Source organism: Sus scrofa, chromosome 2, assembly GCF_054392235.1.
Source record: "Sus scrofa isolate SSC_HxYL_T2T_F1_AM1 chromosome 2, Sscrofa_HxYL_maternal_Yorkshire_Landrace_v2.0, whole genome shotgun sequence".
Lineage (NCBI taxonomy): Eukaryota > Metazoa > Chordata > Mammalia > Artiodactyla > Suidae > Sus > Sus scrofa.
The window spans coordinates 106,565,001-106,591,237 of record NC_139384.1 but is presented as its reverse complement, the minus strand read 5'-3'; the positions used below and the strand labels follow the sequence as shown (position 1 = coordinate 106,591,237).

At 45.0% G+C, this 26,237-nt stretch overlaps 1 protein-coding gene and 1 non-coding gene across 4 annotated transcripts in view; both read left to right on the top strand.

Moving 5' to 3' along the window:
- The window catches only part of LOC146405635 (uncharacterized), a 26,519-nt gene continuing 282 nt past the window's right edge, over positions 1 to 26,237 (top strand). The window contains exons 1-4 of one of the 3 annotated variants that reach the window (XR_014838263.1): positions 1 to 71; positions 17,849 to 17,975; positions 19,855 to 19,904; positions 23,400 to 26,237. The exon at positions 23,400 to 26,237 is cut by the window's right edge and continues 282 nt beyond it. Coding sequence is in view for 2 of the 3 variants with exons in the window: in XM_085014020.1 (XP_084870146.1) it covers positions 16,314 to 16,724 (411 nt within the window). In the remaining variant the exon portion in view is untranslated. Of the gene's footprint in view, positions 72 to 11,901; positions 12,679 to 14,604; positions 17,976 to 19,854; positions 19,905 to 23,399 lie in introns of those variants that run through there. The other 2 variants (XM_085014021.1, XM_085014020.1) reach the window with 2 other exon arrangements.
- On the top strand, positions 24,066 to 24,152 carry MIR9-2 (microRNA mir-9-2). The gene has a single exon (NR_038511.1). It is a non-coding gene; the product is annotated as a microRNA mir-9-2 (primary transcript).

Below are 26,237 nucleotides of genomic sequence, written 5' to 3'. Positions count from 1 at the left end.
AAACCTCCCCAAACCCAACACTTCCAGCATGTCCAAAATGGGAGACAAGCGCCTATGTAACCCGGGCCAAGGTATAGTGCCATCACGCTTTAACTTTTATTGGGTGGGGCTTGTTAAATTGCTGTGAAGATAGCTTTCTCTGCGAGCGCAGGTTCCGCGGGGCCGCCTCTGCGCGCCAGCTTTCGGAGGGCAGTGCGCGTTCTGGCCACCCCCAGCATACTGATCCTGGGGCTAATTTATCCTACTCGGCAGCCACCGGGGAGAGGGACCCAGGTCTACACCCTCTTAGGTGCACACGAATGTAAAAGAATATTTATTTAGGGTGCAGGAACAACAACAAAAAAAATCCACATGTATTTGAAATTGGTAGAGAAAAGAAACAGAAACGACGTTTCTCCTGTCTACAGATTCGGTCTGAGGAAGTGGGGGGGGGGGGTTGAGAAGGACGCCAGGAAATCGACGCTGGTGATTTTAACACGCGAGGAAGGGGGAGCATGCAAATGTCCAGGGACAGTCCCTGCTTCTGGCTGAGTGTTAGTGGTTTTGTTTTTGTTTTTTAAAGATTCCCCCCAGAACTTGAGGTTTAGATTCCCCCCCGCAACCAAAGCCCCCAAAGCATTTTCCATTATGGACTGGGGACACTGAGTCTGTCGCGTCTCCACAGTCTCAACTAAATCCCTAAGAACTGCATGAAAGGAAGCCTGGGTTTATTCGAATAGCACTGTCGAAATTCTTAGTATTTGTAAATCGCCACAAGTTCTTTTGACACGGTGTCCTGGTGAGTGGACGGGTCACCTGAGGAGGTTGTAATTCTTTTGCAGAAAAATTTCGGAAACATTAACACGGGGTCTGACGGAGTTTACATGGTCCGAGGTCTTTCGTCTCAGCCGGGAAGCCGGAGTTTTGGGGAGGAGGATTGTGGATATCCCAGTAGTCTGGGGACTAATCCTTTATCACGGGGTTACTGGTGCAGACCCCAAAGACATTCAGGTTTTTGGGAGAGCAGGATTCAGTGCTTTAATCACTATTTGCCAAAACTGCTCGTTTATAAGCAAATGATATTTGAAGCACCCTCATTGCCAGATAGAGATTCTCTTAGGTTGGTTTAAGCATGGCCGATTAATGAAGCCACTGTCAGCCTTCAGGGGAAAGTGGCATCCTATCAGGCCAAGCCGTGAGTGCCTCCAAGATGGGCTTCAATGGCCCCCCGGAAGGCGGGAGCGGCCGGGGAGTGAAGGCTCCCCGAGGCCCCGCAGCAGGTGAGTAGCCAGCCTCTAATGAGGCCAGAGGGGGCGCCCCAAGGAGCCCACCCTCGCCTGGAGCAGCGAGGGACGTCGGAAGTACCCTGAGGGTTCTGGATCCTCAAAACCATGGCTTTGATTTTTCGCGTCCCAAATATTCTGGGGAGCCACCTTTGAAGCCTACCCTGCAGGATCCAGTCCCCGCCTCTCCCTCCAGACCGAGGCGCCGACCTCCGGTCTCAAATTCGTTCCTCTTCCCCTTGGCCTCTGGTCGGGGCGCTGCCGAGCCAACTTCCAGGCCGGAGCCGCCATCAGAACCGGATCCAGCTCCAGCACCCGCACAGGTGTCAGCTTGAGCAGGGATTATGTAATGGATTTGGCAGCCCAGACTCTAACCAAACGGAATTAAAGAGGGTGGGGTTTTCTCTTTTCCTTTTTCTGTTGACTACAACTGGTATCAGGTGTACTTGATCCGCGGCAGCAGGTGTTTTTTGCAGGAAAAGACCAACATGAACGGCAGCCCAGGTCAAGGCGCTCTCGGAGGGCACCCCCCCCCCCAGGTAGGCCTGGGGGCCCTAGGATGAGCCTCCAGTGTTAAGGTCCCAAGCTGCTCACCTGAGGTCGCCCGCCGCCACAGCCTCAGGTGACCTGAAGTCCAGGCGCAAGGGGCGTGGAGATGATTGCCCCAACTCGATCTCTGTTTTCTGGCCAAAGACCATCTGGTGGAAACTGTGGGGTTCTACCCTACGACTCTTTGACTTTTATTAGCCACCAATTCCTTGCAAGTACGGCTGGGTGTGAATTAGGAAGCAAAATTAGAAGATTCTAGTTAAAATACCTTCACAGACTGACAAGGAGCTCCACCTTCATCTGGGTAACTTTGCCTGAGAATCGCTTAGGCTGGCACAGATCTCTAAAAATCATCCAAAAAGAGCCAGTTTGGGACCCTTTCTAAGATTCGAGACCATGGGACTTTTGCTCAATTAGAATTATGTAAACATTTAACCAATTTTGGTGAGCTGTAGAGGGGATTTCATGTACTGCCAGTCTCCATTTTTATTATACAGAAATGAAAGAAAATTTAGGAATGGTGGCATCTCCCTCCCCACACCTTTTGTTTCCTTTTGGACACCAAATATTTGCTTTCATGGAATCTAATGCTAAGGGCTGGTTTGAACCCCTTAGAGACCTAAGGAAGGGTTTGAGACATAAAGAAACAAATTCTCAGTCTTGGGGAGTGGGCTTAATTTTGGATAAAATAAGGAATAATGTTTAAGTGACCAACTCTAATGCTGAATTTGAATCTGTGTGATTAGTCCCAACAGGACTAATTCATAGCATTAAAAGTCATAAGGTTAAAAACCAAGGCTTGGAGAGTTATGACAGTAACTGTGAAGCCCTGTGGCCAGAGGCTGAGTGTCCAAGTGGTTATTTACAGATTTGGGCATGTATCCCAAATCCTTAATTCTTTACTGATGAGTTCAACTGGAAACTCACTTTCATAAAGAATTGAGTTGTAGCTGTAGATATGAAAACATGTCTCTTTGAAGTAGCTCCCATTTATTGATAAAGCTGCCAGGTAAGGTTGGCAGACTCTTTTTGCTGATATTTACATGGCCCCCCAAGTGTCCCTGTATTGCTGTGTTAATTGTAACATGACCCCAGCAATGACTACCTATAAGGGAGATTTTAGAAAATCTTGTAAAATATTAGAAACAAGTATTTTCTGCAGGGGAATTTTTAAAACAAAGCTCAAACTAGCCCTATTAAATACATCATGTTCAAAACTAGTAGTGAATTCCTGCTTTCCTTGGTGCTGTGGAAGCCATTGATTGTTATCACAGGACCTCTCGGAAAAAGAATCAGGAAGCGGCACCCCTACACACCCCCACCCCTTTTTTTTAATGCACAAGAGTTTCTTCTTGAATCCCATTTGCTGGATCTCATCTGCCAGCTGAAGATCCCCTCGTGATCTGGGTAGGAACCAGCCCTGACATGCAGCCTTGGGCTCCTGGGTGGAACTTGGAGATAAAACTATGTTTTCTTGTCAAAGGACAAAATGATTTTGTTCAGAATCGGGTTGTGTTTTCAAGTTACCTTTCCATCTAGTCATGTGATGCTTAAAAAACTGATAAACTCCTGGGGGGGAGGGGGTGTCACCAGTGAACTAATTTCAGATTGGGTTTTTTCCTTGAGTCCTCGTAAAGGGTTCCAAACCTTCAAAGGGGGCAGGCCAGACATCACTGGGGCTGCTTGGTGTCTAAGTCAAGCCTGGGGGTTAGGGGGAGCATTTTGCTAACAAGAAAGATGAATTCTCCAAGGTTGTAGATGATTTAAAAGAAAAACAAAAGGAATGTAATTTATAAAATTTGCTGTTTAAAATATTAAAAAGGTATTGCAAATGGCTAAGATCTATTTAAATGACCCAAAGTTTCTTTTTCCTCCTTTACTTATTAGATAATCAATTACTTTCTTTCACAGTAAGTGTTCTGTACCACAAAAGTGTATTTTGTTGAGCCCCACCCCTTCTTTCAGAGAACCCAAATCTGAAGCCTCATTAGAACAAAACACTGGCTAATAATTTCAAAGAAAGAGTCAAAATAGTGTTCAATACACAGAGCAATTTAATTATTAAGCAATTTTTAAATAAGGAAAAAATGAGTTCTAGATCCATCATGCCATTGTACTATAGCTGAACGTTGCCCTTATACAAATACTCATTTCTAAATGTGTGCCTGATCCACGGAGATTGCACACATTCTCAGAAACCGAACCCCAAACCGCGAGGCTGCGGGAGAGCTGGGATTCCGATGTGCACGGAGTGTGCCCTTCTAGCACAGCGACCTGTGAGTGCAGGCTGAGTGGGATCTGTGTATATCCTTCTTCCTCTCCTATTGCCGCTCTCCAAAAGAATTTTTAAAATTCCACTTCCGATTGGTAAAATACAATCCTCGTTTAATAGATTGCACATCGGCTCGTTCTGATGAAGGGAAACATTTTTATTTACCTACAACTAACAACTTCGTTTCATTTTCCTTCAAAACTAAGGTGGGCACAAACTAGCAACGTTTTATCCTGCTTATTTTGGAACAAGATGTGGCAGATAAACAGGTTCTAAAACATGCCAAGTGTTCCAATAATTTAACGTTCAAAGATTTTTTTATGCCACAGGATGGACCTATAACTCTATAGCAATGATAATCCCTTAACCAATATACAATGCATTGTTCACCAAACCCTCCAGTGGTCTCACTGGAGTGGGAGAAGGAGGATGGTATCTGTGACACCATTGCTATTATTTAAATGAAACAGCTAGGAGAGAATATAATTGTTAATAAAAAGCCATCTCTCCGCCCCTCATGGTTTCCCCTCCCCCTCTGGCATTTTATGACGTGTCATCTACGATAAATATAAGCAGAATTATGTCGATCCGAGTAGCCTACTCTATAACTGTAATGTCGTATTTGCTGGTCAGTAAAAAAATGCAGAGGAAAATTACCATATTTAAGGAATAGTTGTTTGAGGAAATATATGTATTTATGAGTTTAAGAATATATGCATTTATGAGTTTAATCAAAGTTTCTCTCATTTTAAAGGTAAAAATGTGTATGTGTGTACACAGAGTTCTATAAACGTTTGTGCTCACCCTCTGTAGTACCCCTTGTGTTTGCACATTGAAGGTGGCCATGTAATCGTTTCATGGTGCTGGCTTAATGCAGTTAACAGAGAACTAATGGGTTGTCTATGTCGAAAAGCATGCTCCTATTTTTTAATCCCGTCACGTAATGAACTGGTTTTGTACCAGTCTGAGGCTTCCACCTTTAGCCATTATGGATGCTCTTGTCCAAAAAACCCATTTCAACCACTTTTGGTTCCTGGCCACCATTACCAAAATGACCCCATTCTTTCCCTGCAACTATTCTTTATTTTTTAAAGCCTATTTTCGTACTTGACAATACAATAAACAATCTTTGCTGTATAGAAACTCATTTGAAATGATCCGGTGAGCTCCTGCCTTGGTCCTTGCTGCAGACTGTAATGTCAAATACTGGATATGATAGGACCTGGTCGTGGGGCTCCAAGCTGTAGGAGACCGAAGCTACTTTTTCGTGCAGGGATTTCACCTTCTTTCTAGTCAGAAGCGTGCGCGCTGCACACACACACACGCACGCACACACACGCACACACACACACACACACACCCCTCTCCGTAATAACAAGCTGAGGGGGTGCCCCAAATGTGAGCAGAGCCGCAGGGCTGAGGCAGACTGAGTCGGGGCGGTGCGGAGGCCGCCCGTGTGAGCGGCTCCCCGCCCAGGAGTAAGGCTAAGGTGGGCGCCGAGGCCAGGGTAAGGACGCGGTGGGGATGCGCGGGCTTTCAGTTCGTGTCTGAGATGCGGGCGAGGGTGACCAGGAACCCAGGAATGAAACCTAAGTTGCATGGAGCTTGGAGCCCCTGGACAGCCACCCGCGTCCGGGCGGAGGAGAGCCGTCCGCGGTCTGAGCTCGAGCGTGGAGAGGCCTCCGGCGCTCAGTCTGGCTGGGGAGAAGCCCGCGAAGAGGGTCCCGCGGCGCTTTTGTACAGCCCCGCCTCGGCCAGCAGCGATCTGACGCACCGGCTCCCCCGGGACGCTGGGGGCGTCGCACTGCAGCTGGGTGGGGAGCAATTTATTCCTCTCCGTCCCATCCCAGCCCATCTTCGGTTACTCCACCCTACCCCTCCCCTCCCTCCTCCTCTACCTACGCCTTCACTACCTCGAATTCTCCACCTCCTCCTCTTCTTCCATCCCCCTTCTACTTCTCTCTCCCCCTCTCTCTCCTCCCTCCCGCCTCCCTTCCCTCTCCCCTCCTTCTCCTCTCCGAATAAGCAAGCTTTTGCTTCTAAAATCACAAGTAATCCTCGTGTGTAACAGAGAGAGGGAGAGAGAGAGAGAGAGGGAGAGAGAGAGAGAGAGAGAGGGAGAGAGAGAGAGAGGGAGAGACAAGCCTGCCCCGCCGAGAGCGCAGCAGACAGGAGGGGAATCTGGCACAACGGCTGAGAGAGGAAACTTGACGCTTCAGGGACACCATTTGCCAGGGCCTCACTCGAGGTAAGTACTCTGGGGATAGCAGAGTTCGATTCCTGGCGGGGTCCAGCCTCTGCCCATGGCCCAGGCAGGAGAGGTGGGCACCATTACCAGGGATTACTCAAACGATGATAAAAATGGGGGTGGGTTGCTAGCGGGCGGGTGGAGCGGGGTGCGGCGAGCAGGGATCCGACCAAAGGGCCGTGGTCAGCAGGGTGCTTTGGGCTTGGAAAGGCTGGACTCTGGGCTCCTGACCTGGGGCACCCTGTGATCCTGCCAGGGTTCCGTGAGGCTACGGGGCGGGTGGGGTTGGGAGGGCTTTCCGCTATCGGGTTTTTCTCCCTATGCAGGGCGTCCCCACAGCTCCCCTCTTCTAAACAGCCTCTGCCCTATCATGAAGTCACAGTTTGCACCTAGCTCGAACCTTGTTAAGGGAAAGTTTAGGAAGGCGGGGGCTTGGTAGGTCTGTGTAGAACCTAACTGGGAATCCAAGACTTGCACGGAAAATCGACAGTTTTCCTTTTTTTTTCTTTTTAAAAAATTACCCTTAACGAAAAATTGTATGCATTCAAAAAGATTATTGGATTATTATGTCTGATCAGCTGCTGATGACCTACCAATAAGCGTTTTAAACACACGCACTTTTGCGCGCGCGCGCGCACACACAAGCACCACACACACACACACACACCAGGGGGTATGTGCAGTGGGAAAGGCCGTCGTCAGAAGTAACTAAGAATTCAGAGGAAGTCGCCAGGGTTTTTAAGTGTGTAAAGGCTGTGTACATGTCCTCCATGTGTACAGAGAGCAGAGGGAGGGGGCAGAGGGAGAGCGCGTTGGCTCGGCGTTTTCTCTGTGTCTGTGTGTTTCGCGTGTTGTCAACTGGCTCTGGTTTCTAAGCGCTGAATGCTGCCAGGGGCGGGGGCCAGCATCCACCAGCCACCTCGGCACCCTAGTGGCGAAACAGGACTCATTTGTTTGGTGCAGAGCGGTGACGACCTAGAAGAGACTGAAGTGTGGTTAGGTCGGCCCCCTGCCATCCATTATACCTGCGGCAGATGGCTCAAGTGGTAGAATGGTTTTGTTTGCGGGGATCAAGAAGGGAGGAGGGGGAGTATAGAGCCTCGCCCCACTCTAAGGAAGAACCAAACCTTCTTTCATAGAAGCCACATTCGTACCATCAAAACCAATAATGTTGCCACGGTCCATGAGTGAACCTGGACATGTTAGTGACCTTGGTGCCTGACTCCAGTTGATGACATAGCAGAATTTTAGGATCAATATTTTTTTTGAAATAAATTGCTGATGAAGTATCCACTCCTCCCTGTACATGTGCACGCGCGCGCGCGCACGCACACACACACACACACACACACACACACACACACACACCTGTCTCCAACCAGATGCAGACAGGTGTCCTTGGAGCTCTATTCCCTAAAGCCAAACGTCATTGAGCCCCTGTAGATTGCTGAAAGCAGCTGAAAGGGAGGCCAGTCCAGGAGCTGGAAGTCCTCTAGTGATTTATTCGATCAGCCTGCTTGCTACCACAAATAAGGCCCCCACCCCCAGATAATCATCTAGCTGGGATTTAACAGGGTTTTAAATATTTCCATCTTACTTTACATGCAACAATGTGCCTTTCTGATCAATAATCCCATCTTTGCATCCCTATCTTCCTTCATGCTTCTCAACAAGCAAGAAAGGAAATGCAGGCATGTCTGTGGGTACGCGCTCTTGCGCGCGCCCGCGCGCGCGCGCGCACACACACACACACACACACACACACACACACACCCTCCAAGGTGAGCCCAGAAGGAGGGCAGGTATGACAAAGGAACACAGACATAATCTAATGACATTTTAGCCTGTCTTTATTACTTAATTTACTTGCTTAATAAGAGGAATTTAAAGAGAAATATATTAAGGAAAACCTAAACAGAAGAGAAGCTTTGTCTCCACCCTTACTTAACACACACACACCAATGTAACAACCAAATATCCATGGTTTATATATTTTTTATATAGCCATTACATAATGTTACATATAATAATATGCATACATTACTATTTCTTGTGAATAAGAAATATTTCACTGGCCTAATTTTCTGTTCAAAGTAAATAATCCTTTAATTAGGGTTTAATATGCTTATGTTTTGGGGAGTGACTAGGTGTATAGAGAAATTCCATAATTTTTGACACTTAAATTCTAATTTTCTATTTTTAATGTTAAATCAACAGTATTTAGGATCAATAAAATTAAAGAATACCAAACAACAATGAGGACCCACTTGGATAAGATTTTCAAGTCACAAATACAAATATAGCTACATTCTAGCAACTTAGTGCATCTTAGGGAAAACTTTAAACCCCTGAATTTCTCAAAGTGTTTTCAGTACCTAAAGACACCCTTGAACTAGGTTTGATTAATGGTTGCTTGTTGGTACCCAGTGTAATTTAATTTTTCTGTATAATTTTCTGTTCTATGAAGATTTCTATTGCACCAGGAGAAAGTTGACTTTGATATGCAGTGGAGTACAGGATTAATTGACAGAAATGTCATTCAGATATAGCTCTGTTTTATTTACTATTAGTAATACAGGGTTTTTTTTTTTTTTTAACCTATATCATACAAACTGCTAAGGGCCTGCTCTGGGATGTGAATTCATACATCATCAAAACACAGTCAGATACACTTGAAGGAAAAAAAATTAAAGAAAAAAAATACTTTGCAAAACTGATTTGAAGAACAACTTTCATGGAAATTTTAGAGAATTTTTAATTAAAAAATGAAGAATTCTTGATCTAAAACTCTTGACTTTAGGGGCACTAAGAGATTCCAATTTTATTTAAATAAAATAGAAAACTTTTGTAATTTTAGAGAATGCGTACATATATTTAGACCCAATAGACCTCCCCTTTTCCTCAAAACACTTTAGACTCCTGTTCCAACCAGTATCTAGAGCTAAGGAAAATAACTTCCAAGATGAACTCAAATTTCTTGTTTAAGTGCTAGAAATCTAAATGAGCATTTTAAATGAAAACTCTGAAGGATTCTAATTAGTTCGAATCTTTCTAGAAGGAATATATTTTAATGTTTAAGCAAGTTAACACCTGATTCACACTCAGTCAGGCTTCTCAGGCCCAGGTGAGCATCAGAACCCAACACAAGTAGCAGAAGCATCTGGGGAAGAACAACCTGAGATCCTTCCTCCACATAATGCTAGGATCACCTGCTTCTCCTTTTCTTAGGATGGCTATTCGTGCAGAAAATACTGAGGTGAGAAAGGAAATCTGAAATACATGATTTCTTTTCATCCTCATCCTTGCTAGATTCTGAGGGCCTCGCCTTCCCTTGGCAACCTCTCCCACATTTTCCAACCAATGCCAACAATCTAAGCATTCACACTTACATTTAGAAGAATCTATCTAGCTATCATCTGTCTGTCTGTCTGTCTGTCTATCTATCTACCTATATCTATCATCTGTCTACATAGGTATCTAGTAGGTCTCGAAAATATAGCCGGCACCCCAAATTTGACTTTACTGCTGGTGTAATTAAGAAGATCATAATTCTTAAAGAAAAGCTACCTAATCTCATTCCCGGCGGCCGTCAGGGTCATGGCGCACTCAAGGTGCCACCGAGGCTGTCGAGCAGGAGGGCTCGGGTTCGGCCGTCCGCTAGCCTGGCATCAGCCCCTGTGTACGAGTTCATGTCTTTGATTCGTACATTTCCCTTCTTTATGGAGGATAATGAACTCTCTCCGTTCCTAATTCGTAAAGATAAAATTTCTAGTCAGCACTGAAAAGAGTTGATGAAGAGGCCTGGGTCGTGAACCCGGAGCGATTAGAGCTCCCGTCTCGGCCTGATCTCTCATAAAACCGGGAGACCGTGGCTAACTGCGTCTGCGGGTCCCTCGGTTTCCCAGAAAAAAGTCTCTGGCTGGAGAGCGTGTGTGCCCACAAGCGTGTGCAGGCCTTCTGTCATCCCCCTAGGGGTCTGTAGAAGCGGAGGCTTTGCCTTTCCCAGAGCAAGCAAGGCCTAGCGGAGCAGGTTGAGCCCTGGGTACAGATTTCTGGGGCTTCCCAAGTCCACGCAGCCGGGCACCCCCAGGTAGGGGCCGCCCCGACGGCCCCGACGCGTGCCCTCGCGGCCAGTAGGTGTCGCTGTTCCCCTGCTGGCCGGAGCCGGGAGCCCCGTTCTGGCCCCCCGCACCACTCAGCCTTCTGCATCGGGTGGGTTTACAGACCCACCAGAGCTCACGAGAGAGGGCCGCTGCCCTCGGGGACCGTCCCCTCGCTCACCTGGCCGCGACCGCAGTGACCTTGTCTGGCCTAATGGAGCGCCTTCGGGGAGAGAAAGAAAAGAAGGGTCTTTTGGGGGCGAAATACGGGGCCTCGACAGAATTGGCTCAAAGCCACCAACTCTCTCCCTTTATCTTCTTTTCACGCGTTGTGGGCCGCGACTGAGTACTGGGACATTCCTGGTAAAATGAGCGGGGTATTCAACCTGGGGTCCACACTGGCTTTAAAAATAAACAAGACGTTGAGATCCCGCCTTTATGGCGGCTAGCCACAGAGAGAAGGATTTCAATTTCTTGCCATTAAAAACAAAAACAACAAAAAACAAAAACAAAATAAAAGGAAAGAAGGAAAGAAAGAAGCCTGGGCCTGGCCGCATGTATGAGCTACAACCATCTTGTATGCACAATTCCTGTACACAGCAATGCCAGTAACCGCGTCCGTCCCCCTTCCCCGACCCACGAAGAAGTCAGTATTTGGAGGTGGCTGTCTTCCCCAAAGCATTGCTGGCCAAGTATTATTGCCCTTCGGAAGGAATCTGTATTGAAATTCTAGGTATTGAGAATTCTGCGCCCTTTGACTTGCTGCGGCTCCTTGCCTTTGGCCTCGGTGTGCTGGGTGAGAGATTATTAATCAGAAGCGTTCTTTATGTGTGTCTCAAAAGGATGCGGGTTTGGCTTCTGAATATTAAGAGGGATATTTACAATGGGGTACATCCTCTAGGTGTCTGGAAATTTTACTATGATTCTGATTGTTTTGTACAGGGAAATCATTGCTCCGGTTTGTAGATGGGGGGTATTGAAAACGCTAAATTCGGAATCTCAGTTATTGAAAGAGTTAGTATGCAAAATGACACTGGCTGTGTATTTAAACAGACGTTTAAAATCATATCCTCAGTTAAAATGTAGGTATATTTTGCAGTAAAATTTTAAACTTTACATTTGTTTTTGGTAAACATAATGAATTCGTAAAGAAGAAAAATGTAACAATCAAATGTCAAAGAGGAAGAAGAAAAATTCTTACTGAAAGTCCAAAATATTGTGTAACATATCTTCTTCATGACTCTGGGCCTCTAGTTCGCTATTTCAGAAGGGTAGGCAAGTGTCTGAGTCTTCAAGGCGAGCCTTAAATTTTTTAACATGAGGTGGCCAACATCGTCTATAAATGTGATGCCTTTTGCTGTATTTCACAAAATTGGCTCCTTTCGTTAAATCCTGTATCTATTATACAATTCTAAATAATTATTTCTGATTGAGATGGCAAATTAATCATTCGATGACGTGTGAGTGGGGGAGAAACACGTGTCTAATTGGAGGTTGTGAAGTTCAGTGAGGTGGTATTTTTAGCTTGGAAAGACCAAATTCAGATTTTTGGGCATCTCTCTCCCTCCCATCATTTCCCCACTCCCTCTCCATTTTACTCTCTCTTATAGGGCAATCCTTTCCCTTATTTTGCCCCTATCCTCAGCCTCTGTCTCTCCCCCCCGCCCCCGCACCACACACACCCAGCGCCTCTCCTCTTTCTTCTCCTGTTCTCCCTTACTCTCTTCTCCCCTCCCCCCACCCTCCCCGTCCCCCACGTCTCTGTTTCTAACTCCTCGGTCTCCCCAGTCTCCCCGTTTATTGTTTGGTCCGATCAGCCAAGTTAACATAAAAGTGGGAGGCTCAGCACCCTCCCCTCCCGAGCGCCCAGGGCACTTTGGGGAGGTGTCGGCCGCTGACAGGTTATGGCCTGAGTTTTGGCCCTTGGTGCAGGGCAAGTCGCCTGCGGAAGAGTAGGGGTCTTTGCGGGTAGCGAGGCTTATTCAAATACCGCCCGCTGCTGCTGTGATTCGCAGGGACTCGGCCTCCATATGGTAATGCGGGGCGGGGGGGGGGTGGCGGGAGGAGGCGCAGAGAGGAGGGAAGGATGGGGGTGAGGGCGGGGTGGGAGGGGGCTCCGGCACCGCGCGCTCGTTTGCCGGGCTGGGACAGAGCACCCGGACCCACGGTGGCAGCGGCAGCGGCGCTACCCACCCTCCACCACAACATCCACCGAATTCGCGAGCCACCGAGCCATCGGCCCCCGGGGTAAGCCACAGCGCGCACACGGCAGTGACGGTGATGGTTCAGAAGCTTCAGGTTACTACCTTCCGCCAATAAGGGAGATTAGAAACAGAAAAGGAGATTACAGAGAGATCAGAGATAAGAGGTGTACCTCTCTGTGTCCCTTGTCACACAGCGCGCACATACACACATGCGTCTGTACACACATGCATGCACAGACATCCCTACATGCACACATTCTCTACTACTACCACGTAAATATATGCACCGCCACTGTATGCCCTGTATTGTGGCCGGTGTGTTTGTCCTGATCCCTGCATAAAGGTGGGCAGGTGTGTACAGGTAGAATCAAACCACCACCCATGATTGAATTGCAACCAAACTCGAAAAGATATTGAACCTGCCCCGAATTGTTTCACTCAGCCGGGTGCCCCTTAGAAACTGGCAATTCTGTAATCGGCTGTGGAAACCTGCAACTATTCATAAAAAATGCTGAAAATTTACTTTAGGAAACATAATCTTGCTATATATGGCAAAGTAAGTGCAAACCTAAAAGATAAGTGTATTTCTGTTTTTTAATGTTTTACATGTAGCCATTTGACCACTTTTTATTGGGTGACATATGAGCACTTTGGTATATAGGCTTAAAAAAACTGCAGTCAGAGGTAAGGCTGGAAATGCCATAAGAATTAAGTGTGCTAAAAATGGATGCTGGATAGTCTAGCACAAAAGATGGCATAGAGCTGTAGGTTTTAAATGGGGGAAAATACATGTGAATATTTATACATGAAAGCTATTGGGGAGGGTGAGTTTTGCCACGAGTATCTGTGCAGGTAAGTCATTCATAAGAAAACTAATTACCTGTGCAAGTACTCGTATCTGTTTAATTGGATAAGCTGCATGTGTGCATATTTGCTGTTCTTGTGGCTATACAATTATAGATTCAGTCTTCTTAAAATGGTAGCTTTGGGGAAATTTTTAAAGTGGACTTTATAATATATATTTTTCAGAAGCCATTGTGCTGAATAGACAAATTACCAGGAAGAAAAATCCGACCCTATAAATAAGATTTCTGTTACTTGAAATTTAACTCAAGGCCTCTATGTTTTCAGACAAATCAGCTGGCTTAAGATAGTAAACTGTTTTGTTTATTTGCTTTCATTCAAAAGTCAGGAATTAAGGATGTCTTTCAACAAGATAATATGCCTTGTTTCCAGTCATAGTAAGATAAAAATGAAAGTTGGTAAATTTTGAATGAAGCAACGTACAACATGGTTGAAAATGTCTTCCTTGTAGAAGGCTGTCGGTTGCTGCTTCTACACATTTTAAAAAAGATTTTTTGGGGGGGGGCAATAAGAAATGCTAGAAAGCAATAGGGCAGTGAATGCCGCACCTCTCAGTTAATCAGCACAAAAATTCTTTAGAAATCTTTGGAGTCACTTTCTTTTATACATACATTATCTCAACAGCACTGGCCAATATGTGTTTTGCTAATATGAAGATAATTAGACAATCAAACTTTGAGCCTTGAGCGATGGGCATTACATCCGATCAATGGGATATGTCAGGAAAGAAAAAAAAAATGTGTCTTTTCTTTTATGACCAAACCAGGAGGTTATACAGCTGGCATCACATACATGACAGATGCGCATATTTGGAGCCTTAAATAAACAGAAGCAGGGAGGCAACTGTGCATATTATCTATCAAGAGACAGCAACAGACACTTGCCAAAAAATAAAGACAGACAGAAAGAGACAAGAGAGACAGAGATATAATAAGATAGCAAAAAATAAAATAAAAAGGTGTGTAAATCAATAAAGCAATAAACACGAACTTTCCGCGAATTAAAAATGCAAATATATCTTTACATATGCATCAGTATTAAAAATAATACACGCTGGAACCAACAGGAGCGGGAGCAGGAGGAGGAGGAGAGGTGGAGGAGAGGAGGAGGAGGAGAAGGAGGAGGAGGAGGAAAGAATGGAGGCGCCGCGGAGCCCTGATTATGCATGGGCTGGAGCTGCCTCCTCTAACCTGTTCTTCTCCGAGCCGGGCAGCCGGCGGTCCTCAGCCGCCCACAGAACAGGAGCCGAAACAACCGTTCCCGAAGGCTACAGCGTTTATTTTTCTCTTTTGGGGGTTTTGGCGGTTGTTTCAGGGGCTCGCCAACTGGCCCCTTTAATTAAAAGCTTCAATAAAAGGCGATCGCGCCAGGAATGCACAGGCTCCTCTTCGCGCAGGATTTGCATATTTTTTTAATGCCCTAATTTCCTTGATGTATGTAAATGTAGCCGGACGTAGAGGGAGACAGGGAGCTGACGTCAATGGACGTGACCTCGCAGCTAAACCTTGAACGTGAAGCCGGGATGGGGGAAAACACGGAGCGGCAGCCGGTGGAGCCCGCTAGTACCCGCGGCGGCAACGGCGGTGGCGGATCCCAGGCCCAAGGGGTCCAAGGGAACTCATGTGTGGACCCCGGGGGAGGACGAACCGCAGACTTCTTTCTCCACTGCCGAGCTTCCAGCATCGCCAGCCTTCAGGCCGCACAGCAGAATCTTGTCCTGCGCCTCCAGCCCCACCAAACACACGTTCTCTTCCTTCCCCCAGAAAAACGAAACATCCCAAAACAACAAATCCAAAACCAACAGATAACATACCAAATCAAATCCCCAAATGCTTTAGACCAATGCTCGGTAGCTTATCAGAAAGAAGACTCTGACAATGGAACATGATTTTTTTTTTTTTTTTTTTTTTTGGCTTCTCTCCACAAGAAGAGGAGGGGGAGACCTCAGACAACAGCAAATCACTCCTAAAACACGATAAGCTACACGTGTTTCCAGTAGGCAGAGGTAAATCGCCCAGCCGACTGGTAGGGACTTCTCGTTTCGGTACCTATTTACCTGTGCACTCATTAAGCGCGTCGGCTTCATTAACAGCCATGCCTTGAGCGTGCGTTTTAATGTGATAGGAGTATCGTATGTGTGTGCGTGTGTGCGTGTTGGGGAGGTGCTTGGGCTGGTGAACACCGAGGCAGGCGCTGTGAGCGAGATGAGCGAGAGATCAGTGGCTCTCCACGTCACCTCTGGGACTTATCTTTGGGGCCATCTAGGCCAGAGCTCCCGGGCTGGAGTTAGAGTTTCATCCATTTGGTGGTGGGTGGGTTGATAGGTTGGGTCAGAGAAGGCTGTCTGAACAGCCAGGCCCTTTCCGTTACATTGTCTGGGGGGGGGGTCATTGAGGTGTGAGCGATTCGGTGGCGGCAGGTCGGGCGCTGTCTTGCCGGATTTAGCCTGGTGCACTTTTCACTTGGGGATCTGCAGTCTCTGCGAGGACGCGGCGGCTCTCCCCTACGCGCCAGGGAGGCCTTCAGACTCCCGCCTCCCGCCCCTCGCGCCAGCGGGTGCGTGCCCGCGCACCAGGCGGGGGGCCGCTGGCACCTCCCTGAGCACATCCGCCTCTGCCTCAGCTCGGCACCCTCTCCTAGACAGCTAAGAAATGGTCCTCGGCCTTTTTTGGGCCAGGGCCGTGCCGGGGGCGAAGGGCCGGGCTGCGGGCTGGCAAAAAAAGGGGCGCGATGTCGGCTTCCCAGTCCTGCCCTTGGCCGCCAAGGCTGTTGTTTCTTCGTTCCACCTCGCAGCTCTAGCTTTGTTTTCCTGACATGCTCGTGGCCACCGGGCCCCACGCCGGCTATGGGAGTGTGTGCGTGTGCGCGGGGGGCGGGCGCGCGCGGCGGGCGGGGGCCCTCCCGCCAAGGACACGCATGGCTGTCTGTCCTCCGGCTCCACTTGGCGGGAAAGCTGGGGGCCGCTGGCGGGCCTGCGCGCCCGCGGTTCTCATTACCTCCTCCCTGCTCCCCCCGCGCCACATTTACATACGGGCCACTCGTCAGAATTTTTACAGCCCCCCTCCCGCTCCCGGTCGCACGCGCGCAGGCTCGGAACAGGCACCCGCGCGCGCAGACACCCGTGCTCAGACTGCGGTCGGCCGGGGCTCGCCGACAGGCCTAGGGGTGCAAGCCTCTCTTGGCGAGACAGATTCTTGCACCTCCTTCTCGCGCCTACACCCCTGACAGCCTCCCCGCTCGTGTTCCTGGAAACCCACCGTCCCTCAAGGCTTCCACCCTTATCTCCCTGCACACTCCCACCCACGTCCTCCCACATCTCACTGCCTCTTACACACACACACACACACACGTTTTTCCTTTTCCCTCAAATAGCTAACCCCTATGGAGCATCCCTGGTACCTTTTGAATAGCTCTGGAGTTTAAAGAATAAAAATGCTTATAATGTACTGCTGTCTTTAGCCAAACACATTTAACTAGCACAACAAAAAGAGGGGGAGGAGGAAAGGGGACTTGAACCAAAAGACCTTTCCTTCTTAAAAAAAAAAAAAAAAAGTCTGCAAGTCAAAAGGTCATTCTCTAAGTTTGTAAATAAAATTGCAAGAGTCTTAAAAAGAAAAGAAAGGAAAAAAGGAAGAAAGATGGAAAAGATCCACAAGTTACATAAAATGGTGCATTGGAAAAACAAGACGGGGTATTCTAAAAAAAAAAAAAAAAAGTCAAAAGAAATCAAGAGAAAAAAAACTGGAGGAAAAGAGAAAAAGGGAGAAGAAAATAAAAGGTAGAAAAGGCAGAAGTTTCCAAAGAAATGTGTTCTTTGCTTCCTACAATAGGAAAATGTAGCCATTGCCCTCCTTCAGACGAGACATTTCTAATTTGTTCCGTCTGTCAGGAGGGAACTATGAGAGGTTTGGGTGCAAATTCATTATCTCTGGCAACGCAGAACGTAGTGTGGGGACTGAAAAAGACCGTGGCAATGGATGAACAATAGGGCTTCAGTTCATCAGTAACAAAAGCAGTGGGGAAATTGGTTGAGTTTCAGAGCACGTCCTCCTCGGCAGAGGGGGCTGGACTAGACCTTGGACAGCCCCCCCAAAAACTTGCCGAGCGTCGCACACACCACTTCACTCTCCACTCCGAGGCTCAGGGAGCAAGTGCCTGGCGTGGGGGGGAAAAGTTGGCTTTTTTCCTCCTTCGTCTTTTGCGCCTTTCTCCCTCGCTTTCCAGGCGGGAAGATCTGTTTAAACTATTTTAGACGCAATCAAGCAAGAATCACCGTGTGGAATTGAGCGGCAGTTTTAAATGTGCTAAGGAGAGGGATAATCTGAACATTTTTTTTCTCTTTTTTTGAGACGCCGAAAGGAGCCTGTTTTTGTACTGCGATCGTCCTGTGACTCTGGATCTTGTCTTCTGGCTGGCGCCTCAATTCCTGCCAGCTGGATTGGGGGGGCGACACTGCCTGGCGCAGGGACAGAGCGAGTGAGTATCGTGGCGGCCCGCAGGTGGCAACTCGGCGGGCTGCGCGGGGCCAGCAGTGCCTGCCGCGGCCCGGCGCCCGCGCTCGTCACCTTGCCCTGGAGCCGGTGCCGGCAGATCCCCGCTGCGGGCCGCTCCGAGGGCCAGTCCGGGGCTTTGCTTCAGCTAATTGATTGTGTCTCCGATGCTAAACCTGTTGATCTCGTGAGTTGTCTGAGCCAGAACTGTTAATTATCCCTGGCCTGACCCCCAATTGTATAAAGATGCCAGGAAAATTTCAGTTGGAAAGGGGAATTTTGTATGTAATTTTATGTTGTTGGTAGTGGGACTTTTCCCTCCTAAACCTAGAGCCAAATGTAACTGTATTTTGCATTCCTGGGATTCAGGATTCGCATTTTGAATAATTCTTTTAACCATCTCAAACTTGTAATTACCTGGCAATGAAGTGAGGGTCTGATTGGATTCTGGTCGAAACTTAATGTACAGTTGCTAACTAGACCTGATGGATTTCCACTTCTCTTTTCTCTTTCCCTCTTGGATTCTGGGAATCTTTATAGGGTTATCCCAAATTCTGATTTATCCAGATGCAATCCTCCCGGTTACTTATTGGGATTAGGAGCATTTCAGCTTCTGACTCTTCCGGCATCCGAGCGGAGCGGAGTCTCTGCGGTTTTCTAGGAGCCCAGACCCCGCTGAGGAAGGCAAGACCTTCCATTTTTTTGGCCTGGAATTGTCTGAGGAAACCCAGGGTGGTGGGAACCCAGGCGATGTATTAGCATTCGTGTCTGCGGCGTTTTCTCTTGCAAATATACCCGCGGTGTATGAATGGGGAACTACCTTGAGGGGTCAGGGCAGCTGTGGAATTGATCAGAAGTTAGTCCGGAGGCTCTGTCAAGTCTCGGCCATGGCCGGAGATTCTTTGGGAGCTGTGGCTTCCTTAGGCCCAGAACCTCGGGGTTGGATTCAGTTTCCTCCCCATCCTGGTGCCTACCTCTGCCAGACATCCTCCTTCACCTTGGCACCGGTAATGAGGGCGTTGTCTGGAGAAATGAGCTCCCATAGTCAGCATAATTGAACCAGTGCAGTACTTTCATTTTGCAAAACCAGTAGCCCCACCCCACGTCTCCAAAATAACAATAATCATAAAAAAAATCATAAAAGAAAAGCAACCTATTTTGGGGAGTGAAAGACTTCTTGAATATTGAGTCGTTGGGGGATGGGGAAGGGAATAAAAAAAATCCGCCACTTTACAGCAATCAGGTTTTACATTATTCATTGATTTACTGGAGGAAATAGCCAATCAGAAGCCATGGATATGAATGCACATCTCACCGTGCTGTGGCCTTACAGTAAACTATTTGCATCTTTCTAATGGATTAGATATTTATCCAGGGATTCCCATTGTTTGAAAGGCCTGGAAATTCAGTGCTTTAAACATTTAAAAAATATGACTTTGTTCCAGTCTTAAAATTCTTACATGAAAGAACTCTCCCTCCTCTTTTGTATGGCAGGTTACAATGTTCAAATCCCTAATGTTTTTCTTAAGAGTTCCTCTTTCTTCCAAGCTAAAAATAAAAGAAGAAAGAAAAAAAATTAATTTCCCAAACCCCTCCAGATTCTGCATATTTTGCATTCCCATTATCATGCATGTCTCCATTTAAATGCAAATTAGCATATTTAACCCTGTAGGTGCTGAAGCACAGGATATATTGTACTGGGGTTTTCTGGAATCTCTTGGCATTGTAAGGAATCATGGTAATTGCAATACTTTAAATAAAAACACATCTAGGCATGATTATATATATGTGTATGTGTATGTGTATATATATATATACATATATATGTAAAACTGTGATCATTTGTTTTCTTGCCTATTTTTCAGATGAGACTACAAAGAAGCATAAAATGAATAGACAATGCAACCAACCAAAGGTAATTTTTTAAATTTACATTTGATAAATTCAAAGTATAAAATAAAAATAGAATATTATTTATTGGGTAGCAGACCTGCAATGTATTGCATGTCTCCCAGTGCATGCAATAAAAACAATTCCAGAAAAATCTAAGTTTTCATATGTGCCGTTTTCTCCCCATAGGTAGCCTACATATATAATACATCAAGGATAATGCAAATATAACCTTAACTGCTTATCAAAAAGAAATTCAAAGCATAGGAGAAATAATAGGGAATTTTCATTAGAAAGTAAGTCAGTCAAGTACCTTGTTTGAACTATACAAATCACTATAAATTAAATGGTTTTGATGTGGAAAATGGTAGTCTTGTTTGTATTAGTGGACTGTGGTTTACATGCATGAGAATCATACAAACTCAATAGTAAAAAGGGATTTTGGTGATAGGCCAATTTATATACTCTTCAGTTGTTTGAATAGGATTCAGAGAGGTGTTCTAAATATTAGCAGCGAACCATATCAATTTATGTTTATAGAATAGCATAATTCTAATCTAAAGATGTGGAAAATTATAACTTTTCACTTTTAACTTAAGCAGAGATTGTTTATTCCCAAGAAAACCAGAATGTTTCAATACATGTTTCAGCCATCTGGAGACCTATAAAAAGATTAGAAAACAAGCATGACAATCACGTCCTAATCTACTGACCATTAATGGGAATTTATTAGAGATTGAGTAGGCAAGCCAAATGAATTCAGTATATCCCTCAATATGCAGATTTCAAAAAGGTATTCTGTAGCTCAGCTAAATAGCTTTTCTGAAAAACAAAAATAACTGAAATAAAAAACATGTGTTAATAGCTACTCACTACAATGTATGCCAGACATTGCTAGGAATCTTTAGAGCTAGTAGCACAATTGTTTCAACTTGTCTGTCTCACTCTTAGATGATAATACAGTCCTTGAAATGTATGTGATAAACCTTGGCAATATTCAGAAAACCCAGATGCTCAGTGTTAAGCCTTTCTATGTATCTTTCTTTCTTCACTCCTTGAAAGATGACGGAGAGCTAAAATATTTAATGGCTATATGTGGCTAATGAACAGATTGCCCATAATCATTATGTTGGCTAAATTTATTTTTTGGTGCTCTCAGTAGAATCTACAATATATGTGGCAGGCAAGGGGCCAGTCCTGGTGTCAGTTGATGTGACTATGTGGCATTGCCATATAAGATGCTATTTTAAGACAGTATTTTCTATAGCTTCTAATTGTAGAAGCATCTCAAATGTTCAGTGTCTTGGCTTTCACGATGGTTACTTGATTTTTAAAAATGCACTTAATTGTTAAATGTGGTGACTCAGTCATGTTAACTTGCAAATTCACACAAATATGGTGATGGTACACATACAGACATACATGCATCATTTCTCTCTACTTTCACCAACCCCTACTCAGACATATATAAAGCAAAAAGATATTCTAATAATATCTGACATTTCTTGGGGTTATGACTTAAGGAACTGAATCCATCTGATCATATGCTTGCTTTATGAGTACATGCCAGGTCACTAATGATTCTGCTTCTAGGTCTTGGAAAGCAAGGCCAAAATACTTTCAATCTTCCAAGGCAGCAAAGCTCATTAGGGTTTTACATAATGTCAAAAGTGGCATGTGCCTCAGTGATGTGTTCAATTCTTAACCAGTAGTTTATATTGTGCCTCATAGTTCAAAAAGGAACAGTAACTCTGTGGGAGTGTGTTTCTTTGATTTAGTTTGCAGTTTGCGTTTACGTTTTATAGACACCCAGTGCAGCCATTTCTGATTGTACTTCTTGTGTAATAGTTTGATAAGGATAATAGATGAGCAATTTCCATAGCTTAGTCGCTTCTAAATAATCAGGACAAGAATGCTCCCCCCAAAAGTTAAATTACTAAAAAAATCCAGGGTGAAGTTGGCACCCAAGTTACTAAATATATATTTAATTGATGTGATATTGTTGCTTGAAATCTTAATTGGGGACTTTTAGCAGTTCTAGTTTTCTTGCCAGTCTTTTCTATAGGATTTACATATGTGTGCTCTGTATGTAATTTGGTAACCATATTCATACTCATGCCTTAATAAATTACTGAATTAATGAAAGTGTGTATATTAATTCTGAAAGTGGTGATGACTGAAAATAGTCAGTTATAAAAATGAGAGTATTGTGATAAACTAGTGATGTGTGAAATGAATACGTAGATTTATGATATTCGCTTATAGCATGTATTTTAAGAATAGTAACATTACCAAACATAACTCATGATTTTGGAAAACAGTCCATAAAACTCACCCATGGCGAGTATGCTTCTCATGTGGACTGCACCTTAGAGGTTCTGTTGAGGGGCATCTGACTACTAGAATTTTACATATCATATATGCATTAGACATAGATAACCCATTACAAAGGAGAGAGAAGAGAGGTCTTTAAGTGATCATATTCCCACTTTGAAAAGTCCTGAGAAAAATAATGAGGCTAATTAATTAATAAAACAATATTCCTCTCTAGGTAGAAGAAAGGTGGGGGTGGGGAAGGGGTGGGGAGAGGGGGGAGGGGTAATTCTCTTAACACCCAGGTATTTTATCTGTCTTTTAACAAGGTAACAATCCTTTTTAAAATAATTTCATAAGGAAGACTACTACATTTTGCCCTTCTGTATGAAAATTGATGTTTGGCACACAGACAAAGCCTCAGCATTTTTATTACAGCAGAGTTGTGTACAACCTTAGAAACTACAGCAGCAGTACTTACCTGTGCCACAATCTAAGGCACACCCTACATACAAAATCATTTTTTAAAAAAACCAGGATGAAGTCGGCTTGCTTAGAGCATTCACCTTGAACTTACAGGACAAAATACGCTGCCCTATCGCCATGGCACATAGATACAAAACATGCCTGAGCTGTGAAGCCATTAAAAACACACCACAAGAGCAAATTGTCAATGTAATCACACATCGACTCACTGCGTAATACAGATCTGATTCCCAGCCCCAGAAAGCAAGGCCCTGCTTTAAGCAATAGCAAAGTGCCTTCCATCTGTCTGCTCATGCAATCTGCCAGAAGAGAAATGCAGGTAAAGACATTCCCCAGATCTGAAATGCTTTTATCTGTCCTTAGAGAGAGATTTCTTCCAGTCCTTGGATATTAGAGCGATCTACACTCGCACCGAGGAGGTAAAAGGCCGCGGGTTGCTTTTCCAGAAGCAGGCGGTAGTGCTAGCGGAAGAGATGTTGATTGAGAAAATAGGGCTGTTGCAATGCTGCGGCTGCTGCCGCCGCCGCTACCGCTGCTTGGGCAGCAGGCGTGGGGCAGTTGGATGATCACTGATGCATATCAATAACCGTGTACTTGAGATTTCTCATGACATCATCATTACCTTGGTCTCCTGCGGTCTCGAACCTTTGACCTTGCCGGGCTGGTCCACATTTTGGCAGTGAAAGCCCCTCCAATGATGGCCCTTTTCTCCTTCTTTCAGACCCGGGGCAGCAGCACGCCTACAGGACGGCATCTTCTCCTCCCCAGCCTAGAAGCCCGGTGAAATCGAGGATCTTCCCCCCTAAAACACACACACACAAGATATATGCAATCAAGCTGCCACCGCTTGGTTAAAAAGCTCATGGTGCCTAACCCAAAAGGATCCGGAGCAGGTCCTTGAATCAGCTGTCTCTTCTTCTATAGAATGGGATGTTTTTTGTATATATATTTTTCCTTCCTCCTAAACCTGCGCTGGAAATTGCCGTTGGCTTTATACATTTCTATAGAGGGAGGCTAAAGAGTCTGGCGTGAGAATGAAGCAATTTACAATGCAAATAGAGGCCTGTGGAGGGACGGATGCTGCTGCTCACTCGTAACCGCTTGCTGCACCTTAATAGCTGGTTTTATTTTCTGATATTAATAGATGAATTGTTGCCTAACGCTGCCGGAGATTACTTGCTGAAAGGAAAAAAAAAAAGTTCGGAATAAACTTTGAAAGCAACGGCTCTCGTTTGGATGTTTTAGCCGCACACACAAACAGAAACCAGGTCAAATTTACATACAAGGAGGAATCTTGGGCTCGGCCAGTATCTTGGAGGACTACTCTTCGGTACTGCCAGAAAGATCCGGATCTAGAGTCTGGCCTGAAGAAGACAGAGGCTGTGAGGGAAGCGAGTTGTTATCTTTGGTTATCTAGCTGTATGAGTGTATTGGTCTTCATAAAGCTAGATAACCGAAAGTAAAAACTCCTTCAAGATCGCCCGGAGCGTGTGAGAACGAACTACAACCAAGAGACAGTAAAAACCGGAAAGGTCAGGAATACTTATTGAATCTAACTTTGTTTTTGTGTTTGTTTTTTCCTTATGATGGAAGGTGGGATTAGAGGAAAGTAAGTGACACATTTGTGCCAAAACATAAAGGTGAGGCTATTTTGAGAGAGGTTGTTATGCCGGTGTATTTTGTCCTACTTTAAGGCCAAAGTTATATATATATATAACTTTTTTTTATATTTTTTTCTTAGAAAGTTGTTGTAGAGATGTCTTGTACCTAGTTTGAAAATGATTCCATAAGTATACAGACTTAGGCTGTTCCCTTCCCAGGCCCCTCCCATGAAAATTTTAAATATTATGCTTGGAAACTGCATGTATGTGGGTTGTATGTCAAATTACATGAAATTAGACTTTCAGAAAAGTTTATAATGAAAGGTTAATTTGTATCTACTGAGGACATAGAGCTAGAAGGAAAATGAAAAAAAAAAAAAAAAAAAGCAAAGGCTGATTTTTATTCTTCTATTCAAAATACAAGGACAGATGCTTCTCTGTTCCAAGAGGGTTTCCTTGAGGAAGCTACTGAAGCAGAAAGACATGATGGAGACGAGATCGCCTCCCCTCTTGTCAAAGTGTTAAAAAAATGTTCTGTCTTACTCTGCGCCTAGCATTGGAAATGAAAGTGACATTTACGCCACAACCCACGTGTGCGCCTTCTCTCTTTTTGTTTAAGGATGATCAGGTCTATCCAGGAAACAGCTCTGGCATCCTAAACTGAAATAATTAGGACGTATATAGACCTGACAAAAATGGAAAGGGGGTGGGGAATCTGAGGGTCTGTCTTGCCTAATTGATTCCGCTAAACGGAATGCAGGAGATGTGAACGGCAGGACGCTCCGATTCCCACGCTCGGGGGCAAGTGGTAAAGCGGGCCCGGCAGCCTATGACAGACAGCCCTGTTGGGGGGTGGGGGTATGAAAAAAACATCAAGTGCACACACCATACTCATCTCCATCGCTTAAGAAAGTAGAGGCATTTCCCACCCACAGCCATCTGCAGCCTCCCAAATGGCAGCACCAACTGGTCTGTAGCTGCTGCATACTGTCTGTTTCTGTTAATTTTATAACCGCTGTTTAATCTGGCCGTAATTAAGTTTGGCTTTTTTCTTTGGTTGAGATTTTCAATATTTAAGGAAAGCTAGAAGAAAACAGTTCCCCAAAAAAGTCCCATTACTGTTTGCTCCTCCTATCAAATTCTCAGTCCCTACTTTTGGCCTTGTTACCACTTTTTGTTTTTTTGCTTTGTGTGGGTTATATTTAAAAATATGTATCTCTGTATAACAGGCATTATGATCACGTCATCAGGCTGTTTACCTCTTAACGTGATAGATCTAGGAATTTGGCCTAATTATGCTAGTAGACAGACATTGGAAGTAAAACTATAAAATCATCTACCTAAATAGTGTTAATTACCATATGATAAAAATTGTTTTGGTATAGTACCAGCTAGTTGCTTTCTAAACAGATATTTTTATTTAATCTAAAAGTGAGTGTACTTAGTGGAAACTTGGCCTTTTAGAAGTCCCCATTGTAATTTTTTCATAGAAGTCCTTACATTTTGCCATGTGTCACCAAGCAAATGTTTGTATAGTCATTTAAATATAGATTGAAACATTGCATTAGGAAATGCCCAAAATGGCCTGATATCTTCCACGTGGCCTATATTACTGACATTCCCAAATCCCAAACACATAGGTTTTTTTTTTTCAAAAGCATTACATTTTCCTTTGTAGTTTCATCTCCTTATAAGACTGGCAGGCTGGAGAAGCCTGTGAAGCCACTGTTAGTGTCAGTTAGAAACTCTGAGACTTTATTAATGTAAATTCTCAATTTGGCTGCTGAACACGTGCCAAAGTTTTACTACTGTAGTGACCGTTGAGAAGACCCTTGTTTATTTACATTTGAAGCACTGTTTGTGCAAACAACCTTTCATTGTTAAGTGCCTGTATTCCTTTCATTTACTTCATGTCCAGGGGTGCTATTTACCTAGAACCATTGTCTACTACAATTAAC